This window comes from Phocoena phocoena, chromosome 9 (assembly GCF_963924675.1).
Source record: "Phocoena phocoena chromosome 9, mPhoPho1.1, whole genome shotgun sequence".
NCBI lineage: Eukaryota > Metazoa > Chordata > Mammalia > Artiodactyla > Phocoenidae > Phocoena > Phocoena phocoena.
In genome coordinates, this window is record NC_089227.1 from 35694208 (window position 1) to 35707168 (window position 12961).

Here is a 12961-nt window from a genome sequence, read left to right on the forward strand (position 1 = left end):
GACAAAATTAAAGCACATGAAATGGAGAGAAATAAAGTGGTGATTTGTGTGGCATTTAGAGGATTTCATTTAGAGATAGAATGGACCAGAGTCACTGATGAAGACCTCATGTGGATTGAGGCCAAAACTGGACTTCAAGAATGGGTGTATTGAGATGGAGAGGGAGGGATAAAGGACATGTTAGGCAAAAGGAATAATCTGAGCACAGTTCTCAGAAGGGGGATAAGGTTAGTGTATGTGGAGGTACAAGTGAACAAGGAACCTTGTTGTTCTCAAAAGTGAAATGTGGTTACTAACTCTACACATCTGTTTCCCTGAACCCTAGGGTTAGTGGAAAGGAGATATATTCTAATGCTACTGTGTTCCTTCCTGAAGGGTTTTCCCATGGTGTAAGGACATAAGAAATGTAGGTTCTGAGATTCAGTGGTTCTGATGCTGATGGTATCACTGTTCCTGGAATGACAGGGGGTTTTGCTACTGAACTCAGGTCCCACTGCTCGCTGCTTGAGAGACAAATTTTGGTTGGAAAGGAAAGGTTGTTTTATTCAGGAAGCTGGCAACCCGGGGAGAAGGTGGACTCATGTCCAGAAGCCAACTCCCCATTGCTGATCAGGGGGCAAGAGCTTTTAAAAGGGAGTTTCAGGGGTGTATAGGCAGAGGGAGGGGGCTTTGTGCAGAGCAGCATAGTAAGCTCTGACAGTCATCTTGAAATTGGTCATGAGGTGGTCTGATTAGCATCATCTTGATTGCTTTAAGTACAGTGAATCTTCAGTTCCAGGGTCAGTTTGTTCCCATTTCCTTGAGGTCAGTTCTTAGAATTGTGTAAGATGGAGCAGCTTATGTCAGGGCTACAGTCTGGTCATCAAGTAGTTAACTTTTTCCACCTGGTGGGGGTTTTAATATCTGTAAAACAGCTCAGAGGATATGGCTCAATATTATCTGTAGCCCTTGAGGAGGAACTAAAGGTCCTTGACTTTAAGGACTGAACTATTATTATTTTGTCCTGTTTGACTATTTTCCTTTGTTTCTGTATTTTCTCATTTCTTTGATTAAATTTATTCTTTGCCTGAAGTTTTTCTCCAGACAAGAGGCAGGTGGAAGACATGGTGGTGGTGGTGGGATCTGTCTAGGGAAGGTCCCAAGGGTCCTGCTTGATTTTAGTTTGCTTTCCATTTTTCTCACTCCCTTTTGCCATAGAAATGTAAATCATATGTTCCTAGACTTGTCCAAAAGGCAAGTACAATAATGGACAGTAATGGACATTTGCAACAGTGAAGTTTTATACTATTGTCATTTTATATTCTTTGCCATTTGAAAACTTAGCTCAAAAGAGATGTTAATCAGAAAGATGCAGAAAGAATTAGGAACCATCTAAATATTTAAAAGGGGAGAAAAAGTTAAAGTTTTTATATCTATAGAACAGACCAGGGGTGCTTAACTGTATATTTTTATAATTCATATATTGTACAGTTCACCCACTTAAAGTCATTGGCTTTCAGTATATTCACAGAGTTGTGCAGCCTTCATCACAGTCAATTTAAGAACTTTTTTTAAAAAATAAATTTAATTAATTTATTTTTGACTGTGTTGGGTCTTTGTTGCTGCGCACAGGCTTTATCTAGTTGGGGTGAGCCGGGGCTACTCTTCCTTGCAGTGTGCAGGCTTCTCAGCATTGGCTTCTCCTGCTGCAGAGCATGGGCTCTAGGTGTGGCGGGCTTCAGTAGTTGCAGCACGTGGGCACAGTAGTTGTGGCTTGTGGGCTCTAGAGCACAGGCTCAGTAGTTGCAGCTCATGGACTTAGTTGCTCCGTGCCATGTGGGATCTTCCTGGGCCAGGGATCGAGCCCGTGTCCCCTGCATTGGCAGGTGGATCCTCAACCACTGCACCACCAAGGAAGCCCTAAGAACATTTTAATGACCCCGCAAGGGACCTGATATCCGCTATCAGTCTCTCCCCGTATCCCCCACAAAGCTTCTAGCTCTGGGCAGTCAATTATATACTTTTTCTCTCTATGCATTTGGACATTTTACATGAATGAAATAATACAATATGTGGTCTTTAGTGACTGGCTTCTTTCACTTAGCGTAATGTTTTCAAGGTTCATCCTTGTTGTAGCATATATTATTACTTATTGCTTCTTATTGCTGAATAATTTTCCATTGTATGGATACACCACAGTTTGTTTATCCATTCATCAGTTGGCAGACAGTAGGGTTGCGTCTATCTTTTGGATTTTATAAAGAATGCTACTATGAGCACTCATGTACATGTTTTTGTGTGGACTTAATGTTCTCATTTCTTTTAGATGTGCACCTAGGAGTAGAGTTTCTGGTCGTATGGTAACTTAGTTTAACCTTTAGAGGAACTGCAAACTTTTAAAAAGTGGCTACACATTACCACCAACAATGTATGAGGGTTCCAGTTTCTCCACATCCTTTCCTGTACTTGTTATTGTCTGTCTTTTTGATTATATCCATCCTAGTGGGTGTGAAGCGGTATTTCATGATGGTTTTGATTTGCGTTTCCTTGATAGCTAACGATGTCGAACATCTTTTCATGTGCAAATTAGTCATTTGTATATAGAGAATGTCTGTCAGATCTTTTCCCTATTTTAAAATTAGGTTATTTGTCATTTTATTATTGAGTGTACTGTACTGCTGCCTGGTTTTGTAAGTACAGTTTTATTGGACAGTTGTGCTCATTTGTTTGCATTTTGTCGATGGCTGCTTTTGTGCTACAGTGACAGAGTTGACTGAGATGATGTGGCCTGCAAAACCTAAAATAGTTGCTAATTGGCTCTTTTAGAGAAAGAGTTTGCTGACCCCTGGAATACATAGATTTGCATACATTAAAATATTATGTAGTATTAAAGAAGTAGGAAATACATTAGAATAAAAAGCACACAAAGTAGTGTACGCTATATGATTTTAGCTGTGTAAAAAGTTGTAAGTATGTGAGCATAGCAAAGAGACTAAAAGAAAAACACTAAAATATTAACAGTGATCTTTGGATTGTGGATTTAAGGCTAATTTGTAGCTGATACAGAAAATCTAAAGAAGGAAATTACATTTTACAAAACGGGCATGTATTATTCTTATAGCCCAAGACAGAAACATTTGTTGCTCAGCAATAAAAATATCTAGAATGACTTTGCAACTAAATTCCTTTTCCTGTTTCTCTGTTTTTTATATTCTTGCGAACACATAAATAAAAGAAACCGTTTTTCAGCTGTAGATGACATGTTTTGTATAGGTAGCCAATGAATCTTTATTTCCTTGGGAAGTTATCTTGAAACTAATGCTTAAATATAGTGTTTTGTACATGATAAGGTAGTGAATACTCAATAAATTATTGTTAATCGAGTTTCCATTTATGACTTCCTTGGTAATTTTTCTCCACAAAATTTAATATATTTCACTGTTGGGTCTAGGAATTTTTCATTTATCAGGTAAATTTTACTGAAAACCTTATTTATTAAAATACTTAATAGCATGAATTTAATATTTAATACTTAACATTATACTTAAGAAGATTCACACTTAGCCCCAGGTTATTTTTTTTCTTTTCCTGTAGCTTGATTAAGGCTTCCCGCTCTGTGTTCTTTATAATCAACCCCTAAAATAGAGTGTGCTTCATGTGTGTTCCTCTATCTAAGTTTTTCTTTATATTTGAAGATCCAAGTTCTTTAAAAGTTATGCATCCTTGACCTCTTTGAAGCATTGGGGCACAGGTTGTAGAACTGGATGGATTTCTTAGGTGGAGTTATAGTTCACTAAATACCATTTCCTTTACTATGGTTATATAAAACTGCATGCCTAAATTTTTCTCCATTTCTACCAATTTGTTTATAACATTTATGAGTCAAAAGGTTTTGTGTTGTTAAGGTATAGCAGAGAAAACACCAAATTGAAAGTTAGGAGCCCTGTTTTTTTTTTTTTTTAAACAAAGCCTTGATCTCAATAACTATATAATCTAGAATAAGTAATTTAAGTTTTGGCTCTGTAATTATAGGGGTTTGTGGTAATTATTTCAGATTTCTTTCAGTTCTAAAAGACTGAGATTCCCTGGTATGGTTGGTACTAATCTTGATTTGTTTGTTTTCACTCATATTTCCTCTTCAAAACATTCACTCACATTCTCTATCACACCCCACATTTTGAATACCATTTGGGGAGTTATTATAGTGTGTGGCTAATTAGATTTAATTTACTTCGGGATTAAAGTACTCCTGTAGTCTGTTGTTTTACGGATAGGAGATCTTAGAGTAGGGTGATGATAAACTTTATTTAAACCTTTTATTGTATTTCTGCATGGTCAGAAAGGATACAAGACTTAAACGTGAAAGATATTTACTAGACCAGTCTTTTCTCTGTAGTTAAAAGTCTTGTATCAGTGAAACTTTAAAAATTTTTATTTGATTATCCAAACTAGTACTATTCTGTACTGAATACTGAAAACAATAAATTTGTAGTTTTATAAGTCGACTACTTTAAGTTTTGTGAAGTGTAAATACTCCCACCATGGTTGATTTTAAGCTGTCAGTATGAAGTCACTGAATGTGGAGTTAGGAGAGAGATGTGCACATTTGGCTCTCCCACTCAGCATACAACAGTGCAGCCAAGGGAAGGGAGCAGACAGGTTAGCAACCATGAAGTAATGAAAGTTGTTACCTCGTGTGGTTGCTAATTTAGCTCCCATGAAAGAGTAATTCTCCATATATTTTTAAGAATTATGGTATAGAGTAATAGTAAATTTAATGTAAGTTCAGTTTCATTATCTTATACTCAATCCTTATAACTACATCCTTAAAGTAGATTTTAAAAGGGAAACAAAGGTGCTCTAGGGAGGTGGTTATGGTAACGTGAAGTATTTATAATATGAGCAAATTGAGACTGGAAGAAGGGGAAATCTTTTAATGGATTTAGGAGCAAGTTTACAATTCTCTGCTTTTAAAATATTACTCAAATTCAATTTTAGGCCGAAGCTTTTGACGCTAACAACGTACTCCCTCAAGGACTCTTGAAGGATGGAAACGTGTAAAGGTTTATGTATTTTAAAGAGTATATCCTTTATAATAGTGAAGTCTGAGGGGGAAGTTACTGTCTGATTCCGTGACTCAAGGAAGGAATTTTTTCTTTCACAGATAGGACACCCACTTTCAGCAAAAGATGTCTGAGTCAGCGATCTAAAAATCCTCTAGTGGAATAAAACTTCTCAAAATGTCTTCAAAGATGCTTGTCAAAATCTACCCAGAAAAACTAGGAATCATTAGTATAGGAATTTTACTATACTAATGATTTTTTTTAAATGTCTGAATTTTGTAATTAGAAGGTAAAAGACCTCATATAGGAGATTAATACATATTATTGTAATTTTATGCAGTTGGTTATTATATCACCTTTATTGATTAATACACATTTAAAAAGTCTTTATATATGCGTGTGTGTGTGTATATATATATATATACACACACATACATATACGTACATACATACTATGCAGATACAGTGTCATTCTTTTTTTATTTAATTAGTTAATTAATTAATTTATTGGCCGCACCACACGGCACGTGGGATCTTTAGCTGCCCAACCAGGGATCGAACCCATGCCCCCTGCAGTGGAAGTGCAGAGTCTTAACCACTGGGACCGCCAGGGAGGTCCCTACTATGTCATTCTGTTTTAAAATAAGGTCTTAGTAGTCATTTCTGTGAAAAAATAATACAGCATCAGGAATGTAACATTTATTATAGGATTGTTTCTGTGGGAAAATCAGTTTTTACTTTTATCGTTTTGACATAAAGGACCTTTCCAGGGCAGTATTCTGCCCAGTGTGTGAAGATTGCCTCTATTGCCAAATGGTCACCCACTTCTTTAGTTCGGCAGGTCTACATGATGACTCTTGCATAGGCCATGCTCATATCCCTCTTTTGTCTGTTCCTATATCCTTCTTTACCCCATTTAAATACTAGTCATTCATCAAAGTATGTTTGTAGTGTGGCCTCTTAATCCTTTTTGACTTATGACATAGCACTTAACTAACTTCTACTTATTTCTGTGTGTGGGTATCATCAAAAAAAATTGTAAGCTATTTTTGGAATGGTACCAATTCTGTACTACTGTAATAGAAATTCTCTTTAGTTAGCCAGTTATTCTCCATTCCCTTTGTAAGACATACTGACTCATGCCCTTAGCATTAAAGCTAGGCTAATAGGCTATGTTCTAGTACTTCTGTCCACTTCTGTCCCTACCTTTTGACTTTTAAACTTATCAGAAGTTAGTTGTCGATTCCTGGGCACAGAAAGTCTGATATAATTGTTTTGTGGTATGAGCTGAGCATGGATGCTTTAGAGGAGGAAGACAATTGAGTGTGTTAAAAAAGGAAGTTGTATTTGTTTCTGAACCTGTGTACTCTGCTTATACTTTTTATTATAATCATATAATTTAATTTACTTCTACATAGTTTAAAGAATATGAGTATGACAGGGTAGTTCCTATGAAAAAGAGGTCACTTGCTTTAGAATTTACTCAGCTAGTTGCTAAATAGATCACAGTAGGATTAGGTGTGTAAAAGACAACTATAAAATGTTGGTGAAAAGCCTTGAAAGACTCTTACTCTGCATTTGGATTTGTTCACAGATGTCGTTAGTTGTTAATGCCATTTAAAAGAAACTGGAAACCATAACTTCCTCAATGTGAGAATGGTTTATTCAAGACAAAGGCCACATTAATAACACTTAGCAAAACATTAATCAAAAGGTCTTATCTTAGTCTTACACTGAAAGATTTATATGATTTAAGTTAAAATGAAATACATTCATGATTCCTTCTTTTGATCAAATATTTCTTTTTATTTATTTATTTATTTATTTTTTAACATCTTTATTGGGGTATAATTGCTTTACAATGGTGTGTTAGTTTCTGATTTATAACAAAGTGAATCAGCTATACATATACATGTGCTCCCTTGTGTCTTCCCTCTTGCGTCTCCCTCCCTCCCACTCTCCCCCTCCCACCCCTCCAGGCTGTCCCAAAGCCCCGAGCTAATATCCCTGTGCCTTGCGGCTGCTTCCCCCTAGCTATCTACCTTACTACGTTTGTTAGTGTGTATATGTCCATGACTCTCTCTCGCCCTGTCAAAACTCACCCTTCCCCCTCCCCATATCCTCAAGTCCGTTCTCCAGTAGGTCTGCGCCTCTATTCCTGTCTTATCCCTAGGTTCTTCATGACATTTTTTCCCCTTAAATTCCATATATATGTGTTAGCATACGGTATTTGTCTTTGTCTTTCTGACTTACTTCACTCTGTATGACAGACTCTAGGTCTATCCATCTCATTACAAATATCTCAATTTCATTTCTTTTTAAGGCTGAGTAATATTCCATTGTGTATATGTGCCACATCTTCTTTATCCATTCGTCCGATGATGGGCGCTTAGGTTCTTTCCATCTCCGGGCTATTGTAAATAGAGCTGCAATGAACATTTTGGTACATGACTCTTTTTGAATTTTGGTTTTCTCAGGGTATATGCCCAGTAGTGGGATTGCTGGGTCATATGGTAATTCTATTTGTAGTTTTTTAAGGAACCTCCATACTGTTCTCCGTAGTGGCTGAACCAATTCACATTCCCACCAGCAGTGCAAGAGTGTTCCCTTTTCTCCACACCCTCTCCAGCATTTATTGTTTCTAGATTTTTTGACGATGGCCATTCTGACTGGTGTGAGATGATATCTCATTGTAGTTTTGATTTGCATTTCTCTAATGATTAATGATGTTGAGCATCCTTTCGTGTGTATGTTGGCAATCTGTATATCTTCAAATAGACATTTGAAGAAATGTCTGTTTAGGTCTTCTGCCCATTTTTGGATTGGGTTGTTTGTTTTTGTTATTGAGCTGCATGAGCTGCTTGTAAATTTTGGAGATTAATCCTTTGTCAGTTGCTTCATTTGCAAATGTTTTCTCCCATTCTGAGGGTTGTCTTTTGGTCTTGATTACGGTTTCCTTTGCTGTGCAAAAGCTTTGAAGTTTCATTAGGTCCCATTTGTTTATTTTTGTTTTTATTTCCATTACTCTAGGAGGTGGGTCAGAAAGGATCTTGCTGTGATTTATGTCATAGAGTGTTTTTCCTATGTTTTCCTCTAAGAGTTTGATAGTTTCTGGCCTTACATTTAGGTCTTTAATCCATTTTGAGCTTATTTTTGTGTATGGTGTTAGGGAGTGATCTAATCTCATACTTTTACATGTACCTGTCCAGTTTTCCCAGCATCATTTATTGAAGAGGCTGTCCTTTCTCCACTGTACATTCCTGCCTCCTTTATCAAAGATAAGGTGTCCATATGTGCGTGGGTTTATCTCTGGGCTTTCTATCCTGTTCCACTGATCTATCTTTCTGTTTTTGTGCCAGTACCATACTGTCTTGATTACTGTTGCTTTGTAGTATAGTCTGAAGTCAGGGAGCCTGATTCCTCCAGCTCCTTTTTTCGTTCTCAAGATTGCTTTGGCTATTCGGGGTCTTTTGTGTTTCCATACAAATTGCGAAATTTTTTGTTCTAGTTCTGTGAAAAATGCCAGTGGTAGTTTGATAGGGATTGCTTTGAATCTGTAGATTGCTTTGGGTAGTAGAGTCATTTTCACAATGTTGATTCTTCCCATCCAAGAACATGGTATATCTCTCCATCTATTTGTATCATCTTTAATTTCTTTCATCAGTGTCTTATAATTTTCTGCATACAGGTCTTTCGTCTCCTTAGGTAGGTTTATTCCTAGATATTTTATTCTTTTTGTTGCAATGGTAAATGGGAGTGTTTTCTTGATTTCACTTTCAGATTTTTCATCATTAGTATATAGGAATGCCAGAGATTTCTGTGCATTAATTTTGTATCCTGCTACTTTACCAAATTCATTGATTAGCTCTAGTAGTTTTCTGGTAGCATCTTTAGGATTCTCTATGTATAGTATCATGTCATCTGCAAACAGTGACAGCTTTACTTCTTCTTTTCCGATTTGGATTCCTTTTATTTCCTTTTCTTCTCTGATTGCTGTGGCTAAAACTTCCAAAACTATGTTGAATAAGAGTGGTGAGAGTGATCAAATATTTCTATTTACTTACCAGTTACCACTTTTCTGTGTTGTGTTCCTGCGCACGCACGCCCGTGCGCGTGTGTGTGTGTGTGTGTGTTGGGATGGGTATGTAGTTAATCATAGGTTCTTAAAGCTGTAAGTGTCCCTAGAGAAAAACCATGGGCGGTGACGTGACTTGCTGAATTTCACAGCTAATGAAATGGTGTATCTTTTACTTGAATCAAGGACATGTATTCAGTCCAGTTCAGTCTTAGTTGATTTTGATGTGTTTTTTGTGTTACTGATGATGAGCTGTATACTGCTTACAATAGATGGCCCCAGTGAAGCAATTTATGTAATCTCAGTCTCAGCCCACATATTTGGGACATTCATTGCCTTTTTTTGGCATTAGCATTAAGTAGCTTTGGGGTTTAGAGATGCAAAAAGAGCTTCTCAGTATATGTCCTATTTCAGAACTTTAAGGAGTAAAGAAGCAGTTGCTGTATGTGGTTCATGTGGCCATTCTCCAAGCACCTATTAACAGTGTTCTGACCCTGAAAGAGAAATCAATAAATCAGTATGTATCAAGTGCCTCCAGTGTTTAACATATTATTTAGCCATTGGGGAACACCAGTAGTGAATAAAACATAGTGGAATAAAACAGACAAAATCCCTGACTTCCTGAGATTTTTATCTCAGCAGTTGAATTATTTAACTGCAGGTTGTAAGTGCTATAAAAAGTGAAAAATGTGCTGCTATGAGAATATGTAACCAGAGATCCAGACCTAGTCTGAAGGAATAAAGCAAAGGGTGAGGGTCAACGAAGAGTGCCATGTGGAATTGACATTGTAGGTGAACTCTATAAGTGAGAATTGTCAAAGGAATGTGGGGGAGCGAAGGTAAATTTATGGAAAGTGGACAGGGTGAGCAAACTTGGCAGAGGGAATAGTCTGTCCAGAGGCATTGAGGTAAACACAGAACAGAAAAGGAAGGACAGTGGAACAAATGATGAGGAAGTAAGCAGGGTCCCAGCTATGTATGATTGGAGAGTCACTAAAGGGTTTTTACGGCTCTTGTTTTGTATTATCATATTTGTATTTTTAAAAAGATCAGTCTGGCTGCTGTATGGAAACTAGAATGGAGGGTAGACTAGAGTGGACGTGGGAGATCAATTAAAAGGCCAGGAATAAGATGATGGTGTTAGAGATGAAGATAAGGCATGCCAAATGTATCAGAGAGCTACACTCAGTAGTTTGACTTTTCCTTTTGTTCTTTAATTAAGACTTCATTGCTTATTTGCATTCCTAATTAACCATCGTAATTCTTACAAGCATTCTGTCAAGATATATAAGCTTCAGGGGCCTAATACAAATTGTATATTCTCAGGGTAGGGTTGAATATATCCCTTATTCTCTTGGTCATATAGGAAGTATGCTCTCATTTTTAAATTCAAGAAGTGAAAGCCTCTAAGTAATAATAAAATGAAAGTGTAGATAATAGGATTCATTGTGTAATAATCCAGGTGTTTTCACTAGGAGTCATGTGGGGGAATATTTTAAACAAAGTGAAAAAGAGCCTTGACTGTAGGCATGATTTAAGAATAAATAATATTAAGAGCTCTAATAGAAAACTACCTGTGGATCAATAGAAGGAAGTGTGCCTTTCAAATTTTAAGACAAATACTACTAGAAATTGTTAGTAGATATTTTCCTAATTATGTAAATGAGAAGTCATGTACTACTGTTGTTCTTATCTTCCTAACCTAGAACAGTTCCTTTGAGTTGAGATTTACAATAGATTTGCATGTATTCAGGGTAAATGAGTCAAGCAGAGGGAAAATGATGACCTTGGATAGAGAATATGAAATACTGTGTTCCCTGTTTTCCCCACCCTCAATATATTTGTATATTGAAAGTAGAAATCTGTATTTAATACTTAAAATAATTTTCATGTATTTGCATTACTTGTTAACTTTCAGTCATTTTAAATGTCATTACATCCTCCATAATGAATTGAGATAGGTTTTAAAATGCCTTCTAAAATTAATAAATTTTGTTTTGTTTGAAAATTTCAGTAAATTCTATAAATAGCACTGTACCATGAAACAGAACATATGTAATTTGAAAGATTATGTATTCTGCTTTCTTCTAAATTTGGTTCTTATAAAATTTTCAGGTTTGGATGATTTTGTACAAATATTCATGTAAAGAGTTTTGAAAGATGCTTACACAGATTGTGCTTTTCTTTTTAAAATAAGGGCAAAAAGAGACTCTAGAGACCTCTAGGTTTAAGTTTTTATTTTAGGTTTTATGTTGAGACTCAATATTGTTACCGAGTTTAGTGTATGCTTATATACATAGCTCTTACATTCTGAGTAATGGTAACTCCTCCTCAGATCCCAGAGCTCAGGTTACATTTATTTTTGTTAAATTGTTTCTATTCATGTACTTATAATTTACTCTTTCTTTCCATGTATATAACAAAATCATAATTGTGCATTAGAAATTATGAGTGTTAATAATTTATGTTTTTGTTTGAAAATAGCTGTTATATTCCTCAATGCCATTACCACATTTAAAAGTTTTTTCTCAAAAGACAGTAATCAAGTCAACTTTTTCACTAGCTTCTTTATTATACAGGTATGGTGAATTAGCATAATGAATTATGGTAACTTTTTTTTGCTCCCCCATTGTCTAGCATCTTCATGAGTAGCCTCTTTATCTTCTATTCATTTGGTATGTTCCTAAAGGGGTGAATTAATTTTAGTGCTAACTTAAGGAAAACAGCATTGAATAACATGTTTGTTTAAAAATATCACTTAATCCAAGGAGATGTATAATCTGGGTTTATCTGTTGTATTTGTTATCTGTTTCACTGGTTTACTAAATTAGTGATGTTTGTTGAGGTCTGTTGCTTTAGAGATAAGAGTACTAGGTAATTTAATAAACTTAGTAATCACCTTTTTCATGGGTAAGTGTGGTATTTTACATTACTCTTTAAACCATTTCCATGTGACTATAGTTATTTCAAATAGTTAAGTTTTTAAGTGTTTGTATATGCAAACAGAAACCAGTCAGGCTCATACCAAAGATATTTGGTTCAAAACTTGGACCGTATAACTAAAAGGAAGAATGTGGAGAATTCAGAAAGGGTTCAGAAGGAACCAAGAAATATCTCAACTGCTCTTTTAAAAGCAAGCAAAAAACATTCTGAATTCCTAATATATTGTTATGTCTGGGATGAGAAATTGCATAATATACCTGTTGTTTTTTCTCTTATTTATTTTAAGCACTTAGATAGTACTTTTAAGCTTTGGCATATAAAATACTTCAAAGAATATTGTTCGAGCGTTTAAGTAGATTTGATAAACTGGGTCTCTTGAAAGGGAATGCTAAGGTGTAATAGTGGTTAAATGAGTAAAATCTCAGTATAAATAAATTCAGTCTCTTTTGATAATCATGTCTTTCAGTAGTCATTAAATAAACTTATTTTTTGATTTAAAAAAGCATTTATATAATGCTTTTATGTCATGTGTTTTTTGTAAGGTCAAAAGAAATAGACTGGCAACCTTATTTTACTACACGCATTGTAGATGATTTTGGCACACACCTACGAGTATTCAGAAAGGCTCAACAGAAGATAACAGAGAAAGATGATCAAGTAAAAGGTAATATCTTTATCCCCTTTGAAAATTTGGATTTTTAAATCTGTTTTTCTTTATTATTTTGTATGTCTTGAATTGTTCCTTCTTTGTCCAGGTACAGCAGAAGATCTTGTAGATACCTTCTTTGAAGTTGAAGTTGAAATGGAGAAGGACGTTTGCCGTGACCTAGTGTGCACATCTCCCAAAGATGAAGAAGGTTTTCTTTTCAGTTTAACTTTTTTCAGAACAGTAACTGTTCAC

At 35.7% G+C, this 12961-nt stretch overlaps 1 protein-coding gene across 4 annotated transcripts in view; it reads left to right on the forward strand.

Annotated features, from left to right (window-relative positions):
• Positions 1 to 12961, forward strand: part of SNX13 (sorting nexin 13) — a 140204-nt gene that overhangs the window by 53528 nt on the left and 73715 nt on the right. For 3 of the 4 annotated variants that reach the window (XM_065883656.1, XM_065883660.1, XM_065883658.1), the window contains 2 exons: positions 12603 to 12724; positions 12816 to 12917. In XM_065883656.1, coding sequence (XP_065739728.1) covers positions 12603 to 12724; positions 12816 to 12917 — 224 coding nt within the window. Of the gene's footprint in view, positions 1 to 5817; positions 5880 to 12602; positions 12725 to 12815; positions 12918 to 12961 lie in introns of all 4 variants that reach the window. The other variant, XM_065883657.1, reaches the window with a different exon arrangement.